At 35.5% G+C, this 17,117-nt stretch overlaps 1 protein-coding gene across 1 annotated transcript in view; it reads left to right on the top strand.

The window, feature by feature from the left end:
• The window catches only part of NFKB1 (nuclear factor kappa B subunit 1), a 108,244-nt gene that overhangs the window by 16,199 nt on the left and 74,928 nt on the right, over positions 1-17,117 (top strand). The window contains exons 2-5 of the mRNA XM_036879193.2: positions 2,335-2,380; positions 6,606-6,681; positions 10,578-10,615; positions 11,847-11,945. Of these exons, the coding sequence (XP_036735088.1) occupies positions 2,342-2,380; positions 6,606-6,681; positions 10,578-10,615; positions 11,847-11,945 (252 nt within the window). The 5' untranslated portion in view covers positions 2,335-2,341. The remainder of the gene's footprint in view (positions 1-2,334; positions 2,381-6,605; positions 6,682-10,577; positions 10,616-11,846; positions 11,946-17,117) is intronic.

Below are 17,117 nucleotides of genomic sequence, written 5' to 3' on the forward strand. Positions count from 1 at the left end.
CTTCATTAAGGTTTTAACTATAATAGTGATCATGATAATAATCCTGCATCAGTTCTAGTAAGGTAGATTTAGTTGAGTTTTTAAAATTAGGGTGAGGGCCACTCTCTAGTAAATCCATGCATTCAAAGGTCAGAAAAACACCCACAGATTTAAGTATGTGTGTGTGTACAATCGGTGTAATAGAGGTACTGAAGAGATTCTGTCAGTTTAACAAGTCAGCAGAGTTACCTCTGCTTTGGAAGACTGTGGGCTAACACTGTTTGAGAGGATTCAGATCATCCTAAATTAATGGAAAGCCTAAAGGCAAAAAATGCTCTTAATATATTTCTTAGAAGTTTATGTTCCTGTGGTGGTCTAAAAATAAGGATTTTTCATATGGACTTTTGTAACTAGTATTACTTATTATTTTACTAGTAGTCTTCATAGAACTGAAAATTATGTTAATGATTCTTTAATATAAATACCTAAGTACATATAAAAATCCAAGTTTGTAAAAAGAGTTGCAATTTGTGATTTGTTCTTTGAGTAAGGATTTATTAGCTCACATCTTCTGGGCTCAACAAAATTCTACTTTTTGCAAAACTCCCTCCCATGAAAATCTCTCATTTTACAGATGAGGAAACAGAGGCCCCAGTGAGTTTAGTTGTGTATCTAATGTCACACACCTAGCAGGGGCAGAACTTTTGAATTTCAAATGACTTATTTCTTCTTTACTATATCAGGTCAATTTCCCTTTTGTAACTGCTTAATTCAGCTGTTTGCAAATCTTCACTCAGTAGTTTCTTGCTTTAGACAAATATTTCCTTGTAAATCTGCTTGGAATTCTTGTTCCATAGGACTCAAGCTGCCTGTTTCCCATGTGTTGAACTTGGACACTTCTCCATCCTACTGGGAATCCTCATGAGGTTTTCTGGCTCCTCACCAGTCACACAGGGCTCTGGCAAAAGAGGATTTCACTGACAATCAGGATCCTCTTTGGAGGATTTTGTCCTTACTGGAGTGTTAGGTGATGTGTTCATTAGGGTGAGAGCTTAACTGTTTTAACAAAGAGACCCCACAGTACACTAGGGTAAAGAACAAACAAGTTTCTTTCTTTCTCACATCATCAGCACTATTAGTTGCCATTCATCATAATCTATGTGATAGAAGCTGGGTCTTCTCCATGTCTAGGTTTTATCCAGCAGGAAAGAGACAAAACAAAAACATGGAGGAAGCATGTCAAGGGCCTTAAGCGCAGACCTGACGTGTCACATGACAGTTCTGACAGTCCACCAGCAAGCATTTCATCCCCAACTTCACGGGAGTGTGGCATAGACTGCAGCTGAACAGTCACATTTCCAACTACACCTCTCTTACTGTGGGAAAGAAAAGAACAGATTTTGGTGCATAGCTGACATTCTTAGCCCTGGTCCCGAATGCTGTTGAGTGCCGTATAGACTTCATGAAAAAAAATTTGCCTCAGGAATTCATATTTGCTTACAGCCTTGTTTTTTTAATCTTCTGATTTTTCATGTAATATTTCAAAAATTTGATCTAAGTAAATTTAAATAAAAAGGATATTTCTTAAGTAAGTAGATCCAAAATAATGCATAGTTTTAGATACTATTTTAATTGGCCATGTTGTTCTTCACCTTTCTTAGGGTTTCTGGGAAATAGATGATTGCTAGGGCCTGTAATATGTTAATATCTGGCTGGGATTGACTAAATTTGAGACTGTAGCCTTGGTAATAAGTGCTTTTATTTTTGTGTCTTTTGATTGCACTTTTAATATTGCAGTGTTTCTATACCACTCTGACTGGCAGGAAATGGCCTGCTACAGTGGAACACACCAGAGGACAGAGCACAGTATAGCCATCCTCCCCTTGCTAAGCAAAGCACTGACCAGGCCCTCTGAACGACCCCCTCTGAGCTTCTCAGCCCGGGCAGTATGTAGTGCTTGGGGACATTTCAAGGACTGTCACAGAATTCACAGGATTGGAAAATAATCTACACAAACAGCTGAGACTGTAAATCCTTGAAGTTTAGATAGTGATGAAAAGAAATGGCCTCTGAAGAATCCAACTATCCATGATTTTTATAAAAAGGATGAAGATTAGTTGTACCAAACTCCAGGACACTGTTGTGAGCTTGTCATAGGGGTTTGGGTTATATGTAAGTGGTAATTCCTTGATTATGCAATCTTTCTGCTGTTAGATTTAGAATTTCAAAGAGGAACTATACCATGTCCTCCTCCTAAGGTCTTTAAAAAAGGGTTACAATTGGTCTTCTTGGAATGATGACATTTTTAAGGTTCAGTCCAGTCTTCAGTTTTGTTTTGTTCTGTTTTATATACAGCTCCAGAATGGCAGAAGACAATCCATATTTAGGAGGGCATGAACAAGTAAGTATTATAATCCCATTGATAATTTTTTGTAAATGTATTCATATTTTTTAATGTACATAGGCTCCAATGGTAATTATCAAGAAAACTCTAGAATTGGTAGAAATTTCTTTTAAATTGTTGCAGTTTTCCCTGTCCCTCTATGTAAGGTCAGAGGGAACGTGTCATGTCAAATGAGTAACTTAAACTCTGCTCTCACACATATTGTTGCATAAATATTATGTGTGCTGCATACAGATCAAATGATAACTACTATATTAGTTTTTTAGGGCTGCTGTAACAAATTACCACAAACTGGGTGGCTTTAAACAACAAAAATATATTCTCTCACAGTTCCAGAGGCTGATGGCCAAAAATCAAGATGACAGGACTGGTTACTTCTGGAAGTTCTGAAGGAGAATCTGTTCACACCTCTCTCCTAGCTTCCAGTGATTGCTAGCAGTTCTTGGTGTTCCTTGGCTTGTACCTACATCACATCAACACATTGGCCTCCTTGTCTGTGTGTCTCTTGTGTCTTTGAATCGAAATCTCCCTCTTTTCTCTTACAAAGGCATCATCATTGGATTTAGGGCCCACCCTTCAGTGTGACCTCATCTTAACTTGATTACATCTGCAAAAACCTTGTTTCTATGTAAAGTCACATCCACAGATGCTGGGGGTTAGGACTTGAATCTAAAACTCATATAATGAGGAGGCATACGGGTGTAGTCAAATGACCTTTGGGCTTAGAAGTCACATATCTTTATGCGGTGCTGGCTACTACTGATAAGTTCTTAAAACTAGAGGAATCATTTAGCACCACTGATTCTCACTTTCTTATTTGCCAAATAGGGGTGCAAGGCTCACACTTACAGGGGTGTTGAAAATACTTAATGAGTAGCAGACATGCTTTGGGAACATAAAACTTGTTTGTAATTATATTAGCAATTATGAAGGGATACCAGTGTCCTTTTTTCTCTTACTTTTTCCTTTGAAAAATATCAAGACTGTAGAAATATTGAATAGTCCCACAAATCTTTGTTATTAATATTTTCTTCTCTCTCTCTCACTCTCTTACATATATATGTGTGTGTACATTTAATATATATATAAAATAAATTTTTATTTTTCAAATATAATGAATATAATATTTGGTATTTATATATACTAAATAAACTATATGAAAGCAGTTATCAGCTTCTGGGATAATTATAATGCAGTATTAAATTTTAATTAGTGATTTTTAAGAAGTATTTAAAATACTGAGATTATCATTCATCAGCTATTTATTGAGGCATTACAATGTGCCAGTTACAGAGGGTTTAAAAAATAAAAGATATGTAGATCCCAATTTCAGGAAGCTGCCATCCTAATAGGAGAGACAGAGACATGAATAGTTTCCTTATGGCGATAAAAACTGTAGTAGTAGTCTGAAGAAAGTGGAACAGAAATGTGGAGAGGGATCACTCCATGCTGTCTTGGGGAATGACTAGGTTTATGAAGGACTTTCCAAAGAAAGTCTATGTAAATTGAGATTTGAAAAATGGAGTTTGTGAGTCTAGACAAGGAGAGGGACACCCTCGTTCATATTTACAGTCATTTCACACTTAAACTTCAGTGGCGACCATGTAAAAAATGGATTTCCTGAATTTATGCATGCAAGGAACCAGTCAGAAAAATAAAACCAAAAGTGAAATACGTTTTAAGGAATGTTGTATTGTTTCTTTAAATAAAATAGACTTATGTAGCATTCATTCCTCTTGATAATATTCTGATTGACTTAAAAAGAATGAGTATGCATTGCTTTTCACATTAAGATGCTTCTTTTGAACTTCATTAACAAAGGGTGATATAGGATAAATCTAGGAACATTTTCTTTGATTACAGCATGAAAAATATTTGGCTACTCACATTATCAAAACCTTGTTTTACCTTTCGCTTTTAATATGCTATCTCTAACAATTAAAGGCAAACACTAACCAGCAGTAGGGCTGTTTCTGCTTGGTTTTACACCATGCTTTCCTGTCTATACACAGGAAATCTTATCAAGAAGAGATGGTCCTTTATGCCACCCGAGAATAAAATCCGCTGAAAACATTCATTTTGAAAGTTTTTCTTATGTGGGCATTTTTGTGATCATCAGCAACAGGGGTGAGCATGTTCTGATATTTCCATTTTTTGAGAGGAAAAGTCCTTGAAGTTTAGGGTTTTTTTTCCTTGTCTCGAGTTTAATGGCATATATTTCCTGAGTTTTACATGTCCTCAGTGTTTCAGTGTATTCTGGAATTGCTCCCCAGCGCTGATCTAATACACAGGGCAAGCTGAAGTGCACAACACAGCTTCTTTCTTCTTCATCTGAAGTAGAGTGTGTCTCTCTCCTGAGATCAATACTTTTGTTCTCTAATCAGTAATTTAAACCACCTGCGGGACTAGGAAGTATTTTTTTCCTGCTAAGTCATCTTTTCTGCTCTGACACCGGTGAATACTTTGTGTTTTTTCATTCCTATATTTCCTTTTCAGCCAACAATGAATAGTGTAGATGAACTTTATTCTTCAGCATTGAAGTGGAGCACATTTATTGTTGCTTAAATGAAAATTTGCATAATGTGGGTAACTGTTGAACCAGTGGGTTGTATACTTAAAATCAATATAAGATTGTGTATCAAGTATACTTCAGTAAAAAAAGAATATGAAGTAGGTAAGATGATAAATTTATGATTAGTCACTTCAGTTTTATATTGACAAATGTTACCATTAAAAAAAAAAGAAAATGTGCATGCCTCACAACTAGATCTGAAGTGTTCCTTATTTAAACACTGTTTCTTACTCTTGAGTTAAGTAGGCATACTAGGTTCTTAAAGTACCCCAGAACCTCCAATAATATGCTAATAAAGAGAAGGCATAAATTGTAATTAATATTGGGGTTTTAAAAACAGTACCAGCTCGAGCATACTTAGTAACCAGCATATCATAAATGATGAAATATGGTTTCTATGCTCTCCACAGACATTCCAAACAGATGAGTTGTTGAGTTTGAAACAAATACCAAGCTCAGAGGTATATGAATTTTAAGTCTTGAATGAAATAAATGGAAAGAAAATTTTTCTCTTGAGACAAGTGATGATTAGTAACTTAACAAAATGGAATATAATTTGATCAAAATATACTGCTTGCCCACTGAATTAGTTTTCCATTGCTACTGTAACAAATTACCATGAATTTAGTAGATTAAAACAACACAAATGTATTCATTCCCTTGCAGTCTGTAGGTCAGAAGTCTAAAATCAAGGTGTTGGCAGGACTGCATTCCTTCTGGAGGAATTTTAATAAAAAGGCTTTTATTTTCTTGCCTTTTTGAGCTTCTAGAGACTTGTGACCCTTGGCTTGTGACCCCTTCTGTTACTCCAGCCCCTTCCTTCCATTGCTACATCTCCTATATGCACTTTGATCCCCTGCATCCTTCTTATCGGGCTCCCCTGGATAATGCAGGATACTCTCCCTATATCTATATTCTTACCTTAATGATATCTGCAAAATCCCTTTTGCTATATGAGATAGTATTCACACGTTGTGAGGGTTAGGATGTGGATGTGTCTGAGGGAGCCATTATTTAGCCTGCCATACTCACTAAATGCCAGATGTTTTGCATTGTGCTAGATAAAGGTGAAAAAGAGAAAGTGAGGGAACTCAGTGCTCAGGTATTTGCTTGCTCCTTGGACTCTAAGTTAGTGGTTCAGTTTTTCTGTAAATTGTTCCAAGGCTGCTACGTAATTCTTTCAGTCCTTGAATTTGGATAGTTAGAGTAGTAATTTATTTACCATCATAAAAGGGAGGGAGATTTCTAGGATTATATTCCTTTGCTTATATTTCTAAGAAGGTATAAGCTTTGAATCATTCATTCACAAAATACTTATTAAGTATCCACTGTGTGATAAACATACATTGGGCCCTGAAGATGTACAAGTGAGCAGGTCCTCTCTTCTGTGGACTTCATAGCTAGGTCATTCTTTTCAAATTCCTCTGTCACATAAACATAGCCCAACCCTATGTAAAGTTCCATCTACACAAGAAGTTAGCTAGGTCTCATGTACGCATATTTTAAATCATGATTTGAAATATTTTCAGGTTTTTGTTTTCAGTTTTACTTTTTATTCCTGTAATTATGTTTTCAGGTGTTTCAACTTCAAATTTTTAATACTCTGGTGGAAAAATAATGACTGAAATATTTAAATATTCTTTTTTACAGATGTTTCATTTGGATCCTTTGACTCATACAATATTTAATCCAGAATTATTTTCATCAGAGATGCCGCTAGCAACAGGTAAGAAAACATCCCTGCTGCCTTGTCATTTTACTTTCACTCTTAAAATCCAAGATTTGCTAACAGCCTCTTTTAGAAAGTCCACTATGTACTTAGAAAGGAAATGGTGATTTTTGCTTTAAAAACCAGTCTTTCAATATGCTTTTTGAACTTGGCACAAAAATGTTTCATCCCAGTTACCCATGGTGTCATTGTTGCTGGTAACTGCTAAGACAGTTCAGAAGGACATTCTTCACTCCATATAAGGATTTCCCTTTTCACCTAATCTTATTATCTCTGGGTCCTTTATAAGTCATCTTTTCTTTGTCCCAGACATACATGAGACTGTGTCAACTCTGAAATCTATTCTAAAAACACTTGAGTTCCTATAGCGTGCCAGCCAGTATGCCAAAAACTGGGGAAACAAAATGTACTGAAATCATTAAAATCATCTCAGCAGAAGCATCATCTTTTTAAAAAGCTTTTTGCTTTACGTTCTGATCAGTTGGATAAAATTCATGATAATCATCCTTCCTTCTCGTGTGACTGTGTTAATCATCCCTATCGACAGATTGTTTAATCCCATGTGAGTGATTTAAAAACCAACTCATGTAGTCTCTTTTTAATTTATTGATTTGTATGTAAGCCCAGTGTGATGGCTCTTTTTATGTGCTCTTGACATCACCAGCAGGATTTAGCAGATGCTCAAAAGTGAGTAAATTATGGCAGTTGTATATAAACAGAGTTTCGTAATCACTGAAGTGGACATCAGATTTTCTGTTTACTATGGACTTGCTTGTTTTTATTTGGAGGAAATTATTATTGTTACTCTGGTAACAATAATTTAGATTTTTTTAGATCATTTTTATCTGTGTTATTTTCTGTATTTTATCTGTATTATTTCTAGGAGATCATGGAAGGGAAAAAATTAATCTGCTATGCATTCACCTTCACTCCCCAAGTTTGTATTGCTGAGACGTTTCTCTCTTTACCCCACAAAACATATTTTGTAGGCTACCATATCTGAGATCTTGTGAAGGGCTGTCCAATTTGAGCTCTAGGTCAGCTTCCTGTGAAAAAGTAAATGTCTTGGTAGCATCAGTTTCCTGTGAACTTTTTATTCTGGGGTTCAAAGTATTTTTCTTAGTGTTAATGCTTTATTGCAGACATATGAACTTAGTTTTTCCCTCAGGAAACATATACATTTTCACCTCATGTCTTATAGATGCCTAACAATATCCAGAGGCCAATACTTTCTTACATTTTTATTTCATCAATTTTTATGGAGATAAAAATAAGACTATCAAAAGAACTGTCTTAGTGAATATTCTGTGGTCAGAGCTTCATCTTATAGAGATTATTTTGTTATAATATTAGGAAAAAAAATTTAAATACACCTCAAAATATTATTTCCAGTTATTACCTCATCATTTTTATTGGTATATTTTCAGTGGCATAGTCCAGTTTTTATAATCCAAGATTTATGAATAATAATAAAAAAAGATGTATGGATGTTTTGTTTATGTTTTCAAAGGGTAGAGAGGTTAAATAAACCAATATTGACTTGTAATTTTCATATGGATTAGTGTATCTTCCTGAAATCTAAAACTATTAGTTCTACTACTTATTGAAAACTCTATGGGATATGGTGCAACCATTAGGTCTATAACATTATGCTGTCATTTAAATTTCTCTACATCATAGGATGTCACCTCATGGTAGAAATGTGGCCAAAAGAAAATTGGCATTCAAACAAATGCATGCATATCAAATCTAACTTTCCAGTCAATTTAACTTTTGAGTGTGTTCCTAAAAGAGAAAAATAGCCCTATTTCACTGTAAAATTCCCAAACCTTGGAATTTCACATATTTAAAGGGAATTAAATCATACAGCAAAAATAGTAGCAAGACTTCAGGTATTCTTAGAAGAGTTAGTAAGTGAAAGACTTGAAGTTTAATGTAAGCATGCTCCAACTCCCATTTTCCATGACATCCAAATGTTGTTTCCTTCGAGGCCTCTCTTCTTTTTATTTATTTATTTATTTATTTATTTATTTATTTATTTATTTATTTTTATTAAGGTATCATTGGTATACACTCTTATGAAGGTTTCACAAGAAAACAATGTGGTTACTACATTCACCCATATTATCAAGGCCCCCCTCATACCCCATTGCAGTCACTGTCCATCAGTGTAGTAAGATGCCACAGAGTTACTACTTGTCTTCTCTGTGCTACACTGTCTTCCCCGTGATCCCCCCCACACCTATGTGTATTATATCATAATATGTGTACTTAATTATGTGTACTAATCATAATAGAGGCCTCTCTTCTTGATATGTTCATTTAGTATTCTAGAGGGAATGTTTTTAAGAGTAGATTTCTTACATTGTCATACAAGCTATTTATTAGTAGTGTGAAAATATTTTAATTTTAATCAGTTATATTTTCTTATCAAAAGTAAACTCTAGACATATTTTGGAATTTTTAAATTGCAATCTCTTTGCTAAAAGTACTTTAAAATGTCCAAGGATAAACTTCATACAGACAAGAGAAGATAATTTACCTAAATTATACCACATTGGTCAATCACTACCCATTTTTCCTTCTTTGTTTATATTTCACTTCAAATTATCATTTTTCAATTGACTTCCTTGTAAACTTCTTGAATAATAACAGGAAATAATTATGCCTGTTTCCTAAGGTTCTCTAGCCTTATCCTGATTTATCATAATACTAAGATAAAAATGAATTATTAAGTTATAGTTTATTTTCACTTTCAACCTGAAGGTTTAGCTATTCTTTGTAAATTTGTTTACCTAAAATAAGAGGTCTTAAACTTCTGACTAAGAGGTCGTGAAGATTGAAATGGACACAGAAGCATTCTCCCAAAATTTTTTTAGTACCAAACATCTTAATTTTATTCAACAAGTGAGAAACACTACCATATGCCTTTATTTATTGCATAGCTATGAGTTATTATACCGTTGATATAAAAACTAGCTAGGGAGCTTAGGGACTTTCTCACATTGAACAAATTTGTATTTATACTGTCAGAAGTTTTGAATTTTCCTTTGAATTTCCAATGTCAGTTATAGTTGCAGTGTGGATTAAACTAGTTTTCTTCATGTTTTTATAATAGTTAATTGGCATACATCTATCTTCAGTTATTTTCAGGATTTTAAAAAGTGCTTGTACTACTTTAGAACAGAATTTCTATATGAGAGCACAGTTTTCAAAAATTATATACTAATATCAAAAGCTGTGGATTAATAAGAAAAGCTCACCATGTCTGAGAGACCAAATTAAATTTGGGAAGGGGTGGGGAGCAAGGCAAGACACTTAGAGGGTGAAGGCACTGCTATGGGTTCAAGGGAAAGGGACCAAAAACTCCTGTAATGAAAAGCAGATAGCCTGCAGTCATTATCTGTGTATTACACACATGTAGATGCTAGCTCAGCCTCTTGTAATTTCACATTAAGCACATTTTCTTTGAGGAATGGAAGTCAGGGTATGATGAAGAGAAGGCAAAAGAAAATGTTGTAGTGCTCAGAAAGCGGTTGCTGCTTTTAATTGGCATTTGTGTTATTTAAAAAAATGCTTTGTTAGTAGACAAGATAGTGAAAGCTATTGGCATCTTAATCCTTGCCAGACATCATGCCCTTCTTTTAGTTGTGCAATCACCATTCAATCAACTTTTATTTATTGTGGTTCTTTAAAGGGATGAAACTGTTGTTAAAATAAGGATAAATTTAACATCTAAACAAGGAAAATAAATTATATCCTTGTGAATTTTAGCTAAAAAGTTTATTTAAAACCTGTTTAAAAACATAATTTCAGTTTTTCACTTGCATTGTATTTCATACCAAATTTGAGAAGCTTCATGGATTCTTTTGGTGTCTTTTTGTTTTTTGCAGATGGCCCATACCTTCAAATATTAGAGCAACCTAAACAGGTAAGATGATTAAAGGGGTGAGATTTTCTTTTTAAATGTTAGAGCTGTAAGTCTAATATTAATATCCCAAATGCCAAATAAAATAACAAGTGAATTTTATGAAGGAAGCAGCTTATCTAGGAAATCAACAACCTAGCAAATTGTGTAACAATTTTATTTGTTCACTTTACCCTTAAAGTATACTAACATATTATTTTCACCAAAGGATAACTTTGAAAAAAGAAAAACCATCTGGTTAAGTGATTGTATAATTATAAACTGCTAACACTACCACAGATTGACTGACATCAATATAAAATTGAGTCTTTAAGGGAAAACATTGAAAACTCCCTTAATGTGATGATGAGATCCATTCCCATAATTGTCCTCATTTTATTCTTTGCATACAAATATGTGCTAGTATAATTGTTAGCTTTTTAAATCATAAAATGCTATAATCTGAAGACACAAACATGGTCTAATCTTCTCATTTGTACAAATTAAAAAACATAGAATTTTGGTGTATATCACATCCCACAGTAGTTCACATAGTAAAGATTTCCAGTTAACTTATTCATTGATTTACTGTATCTGTAAAATTCTAGAGTTAATATTTAAAGAGACTATCTGGTTTTGGAAACATTCAGTTTAGTTAATATGTCAAATTTGAGCTTGATAATGTCAATAATCATAAAATAAAAAATCTTATCTTCTGAAATGCTGAGAGAAGCTAGCCAGATGCCAGGGTTTAGCATCATTCTACAACACTGATGGGATATATTTAACAAGACATTTCAGTATTCCCTCCTGAACCACCTGTAATCAGAGTAGATAAAGGAATCCTTTTAAGTAAGTGTCAAAGAAGCATAACTTTGAGTAATATGGTCAGGTTCAGAGCTTGGCAGCAGCAATTTGAGATGAGAGAACTCTGATTCAAACAAGCTGTAGCACATCAGGTCCAAGGCTTAAACTCTTCAATGGTTTGCTTTCTACATATGCATGGTGGGAGGGTTCTGCAGGGTTAAGGGTCTGGCTTTTAAGCCACAACTCAGTGCACAAATATCAATGAATATCAATGTTCATAATAAGGTTATGGGAAAAGTGATTCTCATTTAAAAAGTCCTCTGTCCCAGTTTATGTTTTTCCTCTCTCCTCTAATACACACAAGAATTAAAAATTTGTATATAACTTTGTCCCTATAATTTTTAATAAGCATTTCTCAAACTTGTTGGCTCTACATTCACCTTTACAGAGAGGATTTCGTTTCCGTTATGTGTGTGAAGGCCCGTCCCATGGTGGACTTCCTGGCGCATCCAGTGAAAAGAACAAGAAATCCTACCCTCAGGTCAAAGTGAGTTTGGGGTGTCCTTCTTTATGAATTCTGGGAGATTTGATTTTCTAGAGCAAAAGAAAGGAGTGCTTTAAATAATACATTTGCCTTTTCTCTGAAGTGTTCACATGATTATTATAATTTTCAAATAGAAATTTGTCTCCTAGCAATAGAAGTGATGGATTTTAAAACTGTTAGTAGTTCCATTTAGTAGAAATTATTTCAACACGAACACACTTCTACTGTTTCTTGGTCTTGAATTTTTTAATTGTGTACTTTCTAAAACTTCAGTAAGATCTTTGAAAGAAGTGCCTCACTTCAGCTCTTTGGAGATTTAGTGAAAAACAAAACAGATGACTGACAATGGATTATATTTAAGATGGCGAATTCAGATCCAGACTGTTACTGGCTGTGTGGATTTGACTAGTTTATCTAGACTGTCTAACACTTCTAATCCTCAGTACCCTAATGTGTAAAGTGCAGAAATGTTAATGGTCTATATTTCATAGGGTTTCTTAGAGATTAAATGAGAAAATGTGTAAAACTGTTGTACAGAGCCTGGAAGTACCATAGGGTCTGTGCTTGAGCAACCGTGTGATGACATGTGGTCCTTGATATGTCCTGCTTCATGAAATGCCTGTGGTGTGCTTGGTCAAGCCTTTTATACATCTTCAGGTTCTTTTTCTGTTTGTTAATTTAGTGGAGAATATCTTTCTCTGAGTTAATATGAATTTTTTGTTTTCACAGTATGGTGTCATGTTTCATGATCTGGTAATAGTTTTGCAGATAAGCCCCTCAGTAGTTGCAATTTCATCATTTACTAAAATGTTATTTTTTCATTAATTCAAGGCTTCAGTAAAAGGTTATTGAACCAGTTCCCACTAAGGTGTGTGCCCCTCAGGATGTAACATACATTCAGCCTCCATCTTTTTTGTTGGTTGGTTTATGTCAATAGGTGAAGAGCAACAGGACAGGCCCTCAGTGACACCGTGGTGTCAAGGAGATCTGCCTTTGGTTTTGCCAGCCTTGCAGCCTGGACTCCTGCCTTTCCTCACACCCACTTCTAGTACCAGGCCTTTCTGCTTCTTATCCCAGTTCCAGAATGGAAGACAAAATACTGTGATATTATTGCTTACCTTTTGTGTGAAACACACGTGTTCACCCAGCCATATTTGCATTTTGTCTCCTAGCTCTCGTCTGGAATGAAAGATGTTTTTTCTCTTCAGGGTCATTAGGCAGGGCAAATGTGATGTGTTAGCCCATAGAAGGAAACCAGAAGCCCTGTAGAATCTGCATGAGGAAAAAGGAGCAGTATTTATACAAGGAAATCAGCATTTATTAAGCTCCAAAGATTTGCCAAGTGCCTTACATTCTCCCTTCTAGTCCTCGTAACAACCCTCATAGGTGAAAAGTGTAATAATGCCTGTGGGGCAGCTGAGGCCCAGAGAGGCATTAGCTCGCCTTTCTCACTGGCCTGGTGGCTCTTTGTCCGACAGCAGACTGTTGCTCATTGAACTCTCCCATGGAATATGTGCATGTGTGGGTCTGGGAGCAGGGACATGGGGACAGGACATGGGAGGACAATGCTGAACTAAGGCGCTGAGAATTATAACCCTGGAAAATGGGAGAGGTGCTGGGGGCAAAAGGTACTTAGACATTAGGAAGTCAGAGCTAGCACTTGCCTTTTTAACATGTGTGTCTGTGTGTCATATATATATATAAATATTTTATGTGTTTATATGTATTTGCTGTGGTAAGGATAATTGAAAGATACATGTTACCAGAGTTGACACTGATTACAACTAGGGAAGGACTAACATTAAGAGAAAAACAGGGAGTTTTTTTCTGGACTGGCTCTGAACAAAAAATATAAATTACGGTATTTTGATGAACTGTTTACTTCTATTGCTCTGGTCTGTTGTGGAATAGGAATACTTATTCCACTAAGAACAATTCTTGATACTAACAAATGTATGCATTAACTTTGTTGGAAATTTATTATTACCTAATAAAAATCTTTATATATCCATTTATATTCTGTCTTCATATATCCTTCTCATGTAGTGGTTGCTGCCCCCACAGTTACAAAATAACTTAGAAATGAAACAACCTAATAAACACTAGATATTCTTATTAAATCATACTTTCTATAATAAATAGTTTAATATTTCATGGAAAATGAAGATACATAAACAATATTAAGGAAAGTTAAATATAAATGTGTAAGATTGGTTATTAATAAACTTCAGCTATAGCATCATTATTTATTTTTTATTCACTAACTCAACATATATTTATTAAACATTTAATCTAGTTGTGAGTAAAGGACAATTCAGAGAATCCATTACAAACTGTCATTGTTCTCTTAGCCTGTCATCATTCACTGAGAGTTGAAATGGGTCTGCTGTTTGTAATAGTTAAAGGAAGTAATTTTACTTGTCTTAGAGGCTCTTAATTAGAAGAATGGGGAAAAGGGAAAGAGACAACCACAAGGTATTTTTTCCAGAACTCTTCTCCCAATATCACTTTTTACAGTCTTTTTCATAAAGGATAGCTCTGGGTGACCTTTCAGTTTACAAAGGGATTTAAAATCCTTTTTCCATAAAAAATTTAGGCAGAGGAAAGAATTGTTCTCAGTGTATCTCTCTTAGCAGTAATATCTTTAAAATTGTACATGTCTTCCTCAGTAGTTAACTAGGCAGCTGCTTCATGTAAGGCTTTAAGGGAGGTGGTGGGACAGATATAATTAGTTCAGGGTTTCTCAGACTTGGCACTACTGACATTTGGGGCCACACAACTCTTTGTTGTGGGGGTGCTTTCCAGTACATTGTAGGACATTCAGCAGCATCTCTAGCTTCTACCAACTAGATACTGATAGCATCCTCACAACTGTAACAGTTAGAAATGCGTCCAGACACTGCCCAATGTTCCCTGGTGGTAAAACCACCTGCTTGAGAACCCCTGATCTTGATGCAGTAGCAAATCAAACTTAACCTTTCTCTTTTGCATACTTTTCTACAATGAAGCTGTAACACATAGGTTATATGGAATTGCCTAAGTATATTATTTTGCAAACATATATACTTTTCCTGATTATTAGTAGGTACTTATTTTCAAGATGATGATCATAGTGACTGTATAATTTCTTCTAGAATTTGAGCTCTGTACCTGGATAGTAAGGAAAAAGATAGAAAATAAAAGAAAAAAAGCATACCTAAACATTTCATATTCTGTGATATCTGCATATCTAAAAGTTAACTAGAAATTCCTTTGGCTCTTGGTTAAACTGTTACAGAAGAGAAAGTGAAAGTGGAGATGGGTTCAGTCAAGGCTGTGAACCTGCAGAGCTGCTGTGTGTGACCGATGGGAGCATCTATGCAATAGTCCACATCCTCCCTTCTGGTGGAAGGAGGTATAATGGAGAGTGCTCCCACTCCCCCCCAGAATGCATTCCCACAGGAACTTCAGAGGGAGGGTGTTTACATTCACTGGGAAGAAATGATATTTCCAAGATTGACATACACTATATATTTATTAAAGTACATTTGTTTCAGGCTCAACAGTAAAGTGGTATGGACTCCGCCATTCCCTTACTTACAGTCTCTTGCTCTTCTCTTAAAACCCTCCTTCAGATAAGCTGGGTGTAAGGCTAGGCCTAGACACTTTCTTACCATGTTGAGATTAGTTCTAGAACTCAGGCAACTTGTCCATCGTGTTTCTTTTCACATCAAAGAATACATGTGACTTTCTAGAGTCTTGGTGCATTCAAATTATTTTTATTTAAAGTTATTTTATTTATAAACAGTTCTCCAACCTCTCCCTCTCTTCCCATGATGTCCCCAGGAGAGCACACCAACCAGTTCTTTGAGAGGCCCCGAGGGCTGTCATTCAGTGTGCACTCAGTCATGTCATACACAGGCAGCAGCAGAGCATCAGGGGCCAACCTGAAAGCTATTGGGGCTGCCTGTGGTTTGGATGCTATAGGCCCTAATCGTACCTTAAAGAACATGTAAACACATAACCTGCTGGAGTGACTCTCTTGCTGATTGTCCAAATATGATACCTCAAGTTAAGTCATGTCAAAACCAACTCTAGGAGTCTATCCCAATCTTCCTTTTTCTATTGGAATGTTATCCCATGCTTAAAACCCTTTCACAGAAGCTGGGTGTAGGCTAGGCTTAGATACTCTCTTACCAAGTTGAGATTTGTTCTAGAATCTGGGCTACTGGCCCATTCAGGGCTCTGCATATTTCTTTCATGTCCAAGAATCCCATTTAGCTTTCTAGAATCTTGTTGCATTTGCATTATTCTTTTAATTGTTTTAATTATAAAATATTCTAAGCATACAGAACACTTAAAAATTGATATCAGATACCATGTACCACCACTTAGATTACTAACATTTATCTATATTTGTTCTGCTCTTTCTAAAGTAAAACATAGTTACAGCTGAAGTCCCATCCATCCATCACTTTTCCCTTCTTCATAGGTAAACCACTTTCTGAATTTTCATTCTCTTTTATGTTTTAATATTTTTGCTACATAAGCATGCTTCCATAAATATGGGCATTTTCATCAAAATTAAGTTTTACTGGCCTCACCCTAAATTTTCTATTTTATATGATGACTCCTTCTCAGGGCAAATAAGAGTTAAGCCTGGGCTCCATTAAAAACTAGTGTTCCTATTGATTCTTCTTTGTCATCTAGATAAAATTTATTCACTCACAATTTCTTTTGGCTCTTACAGTAAAAAAGTAATAATAATCAGAAAAATCTAGGTGAAGTAAATATACAGACTTATGTCTTTAAAGAAAAACTCTCTTGTTAAAATTTAGTAATCTATTATGTGTTCCATAAAGTTGCCCTTTAAAAAGTTTCCTCAGTTCTAAATTCATCACAGAGCTCCTGATGGGAGAGGCTGGCAAAGAAGCACAGAACCTTCCTCTAGGCCAAGCTTGTCCCTGCCTGTTTTTGACTCAGCAAGGAGTGCCAGGGAAGGCTCATTTCCCTCTTTTTCCCGAAAGTTATGCATGAGATTTTTATTAATCCATCTGCCTTCCTCTTCACAGAGGTGGAAAGGTGCCAGTGGGAGCAGCCCCATGGGGCCCCAGACTGCTTCCGGATTCTCTCCCAGAGTAGCCAGGAAGCACCATCCTCAGCTGATGTGACATCCTCCAGCATGGCCCACTCTCT

The sequence above is a fragment of the Manis pentadactyla genome, chromosome 5 (assembly GCF_030020395.1).
Source record: "Manis pentadactyla isolate mManPen7 chromosome 5, mManPen7.hap1, whole genome shotgun sequence".
Classification (NCBI taxonomy): Eukaryota; Metazoa; Chordata; class Mammalia; order Pholidota; family Manidae; genus Manis; species Manis pentadactyla.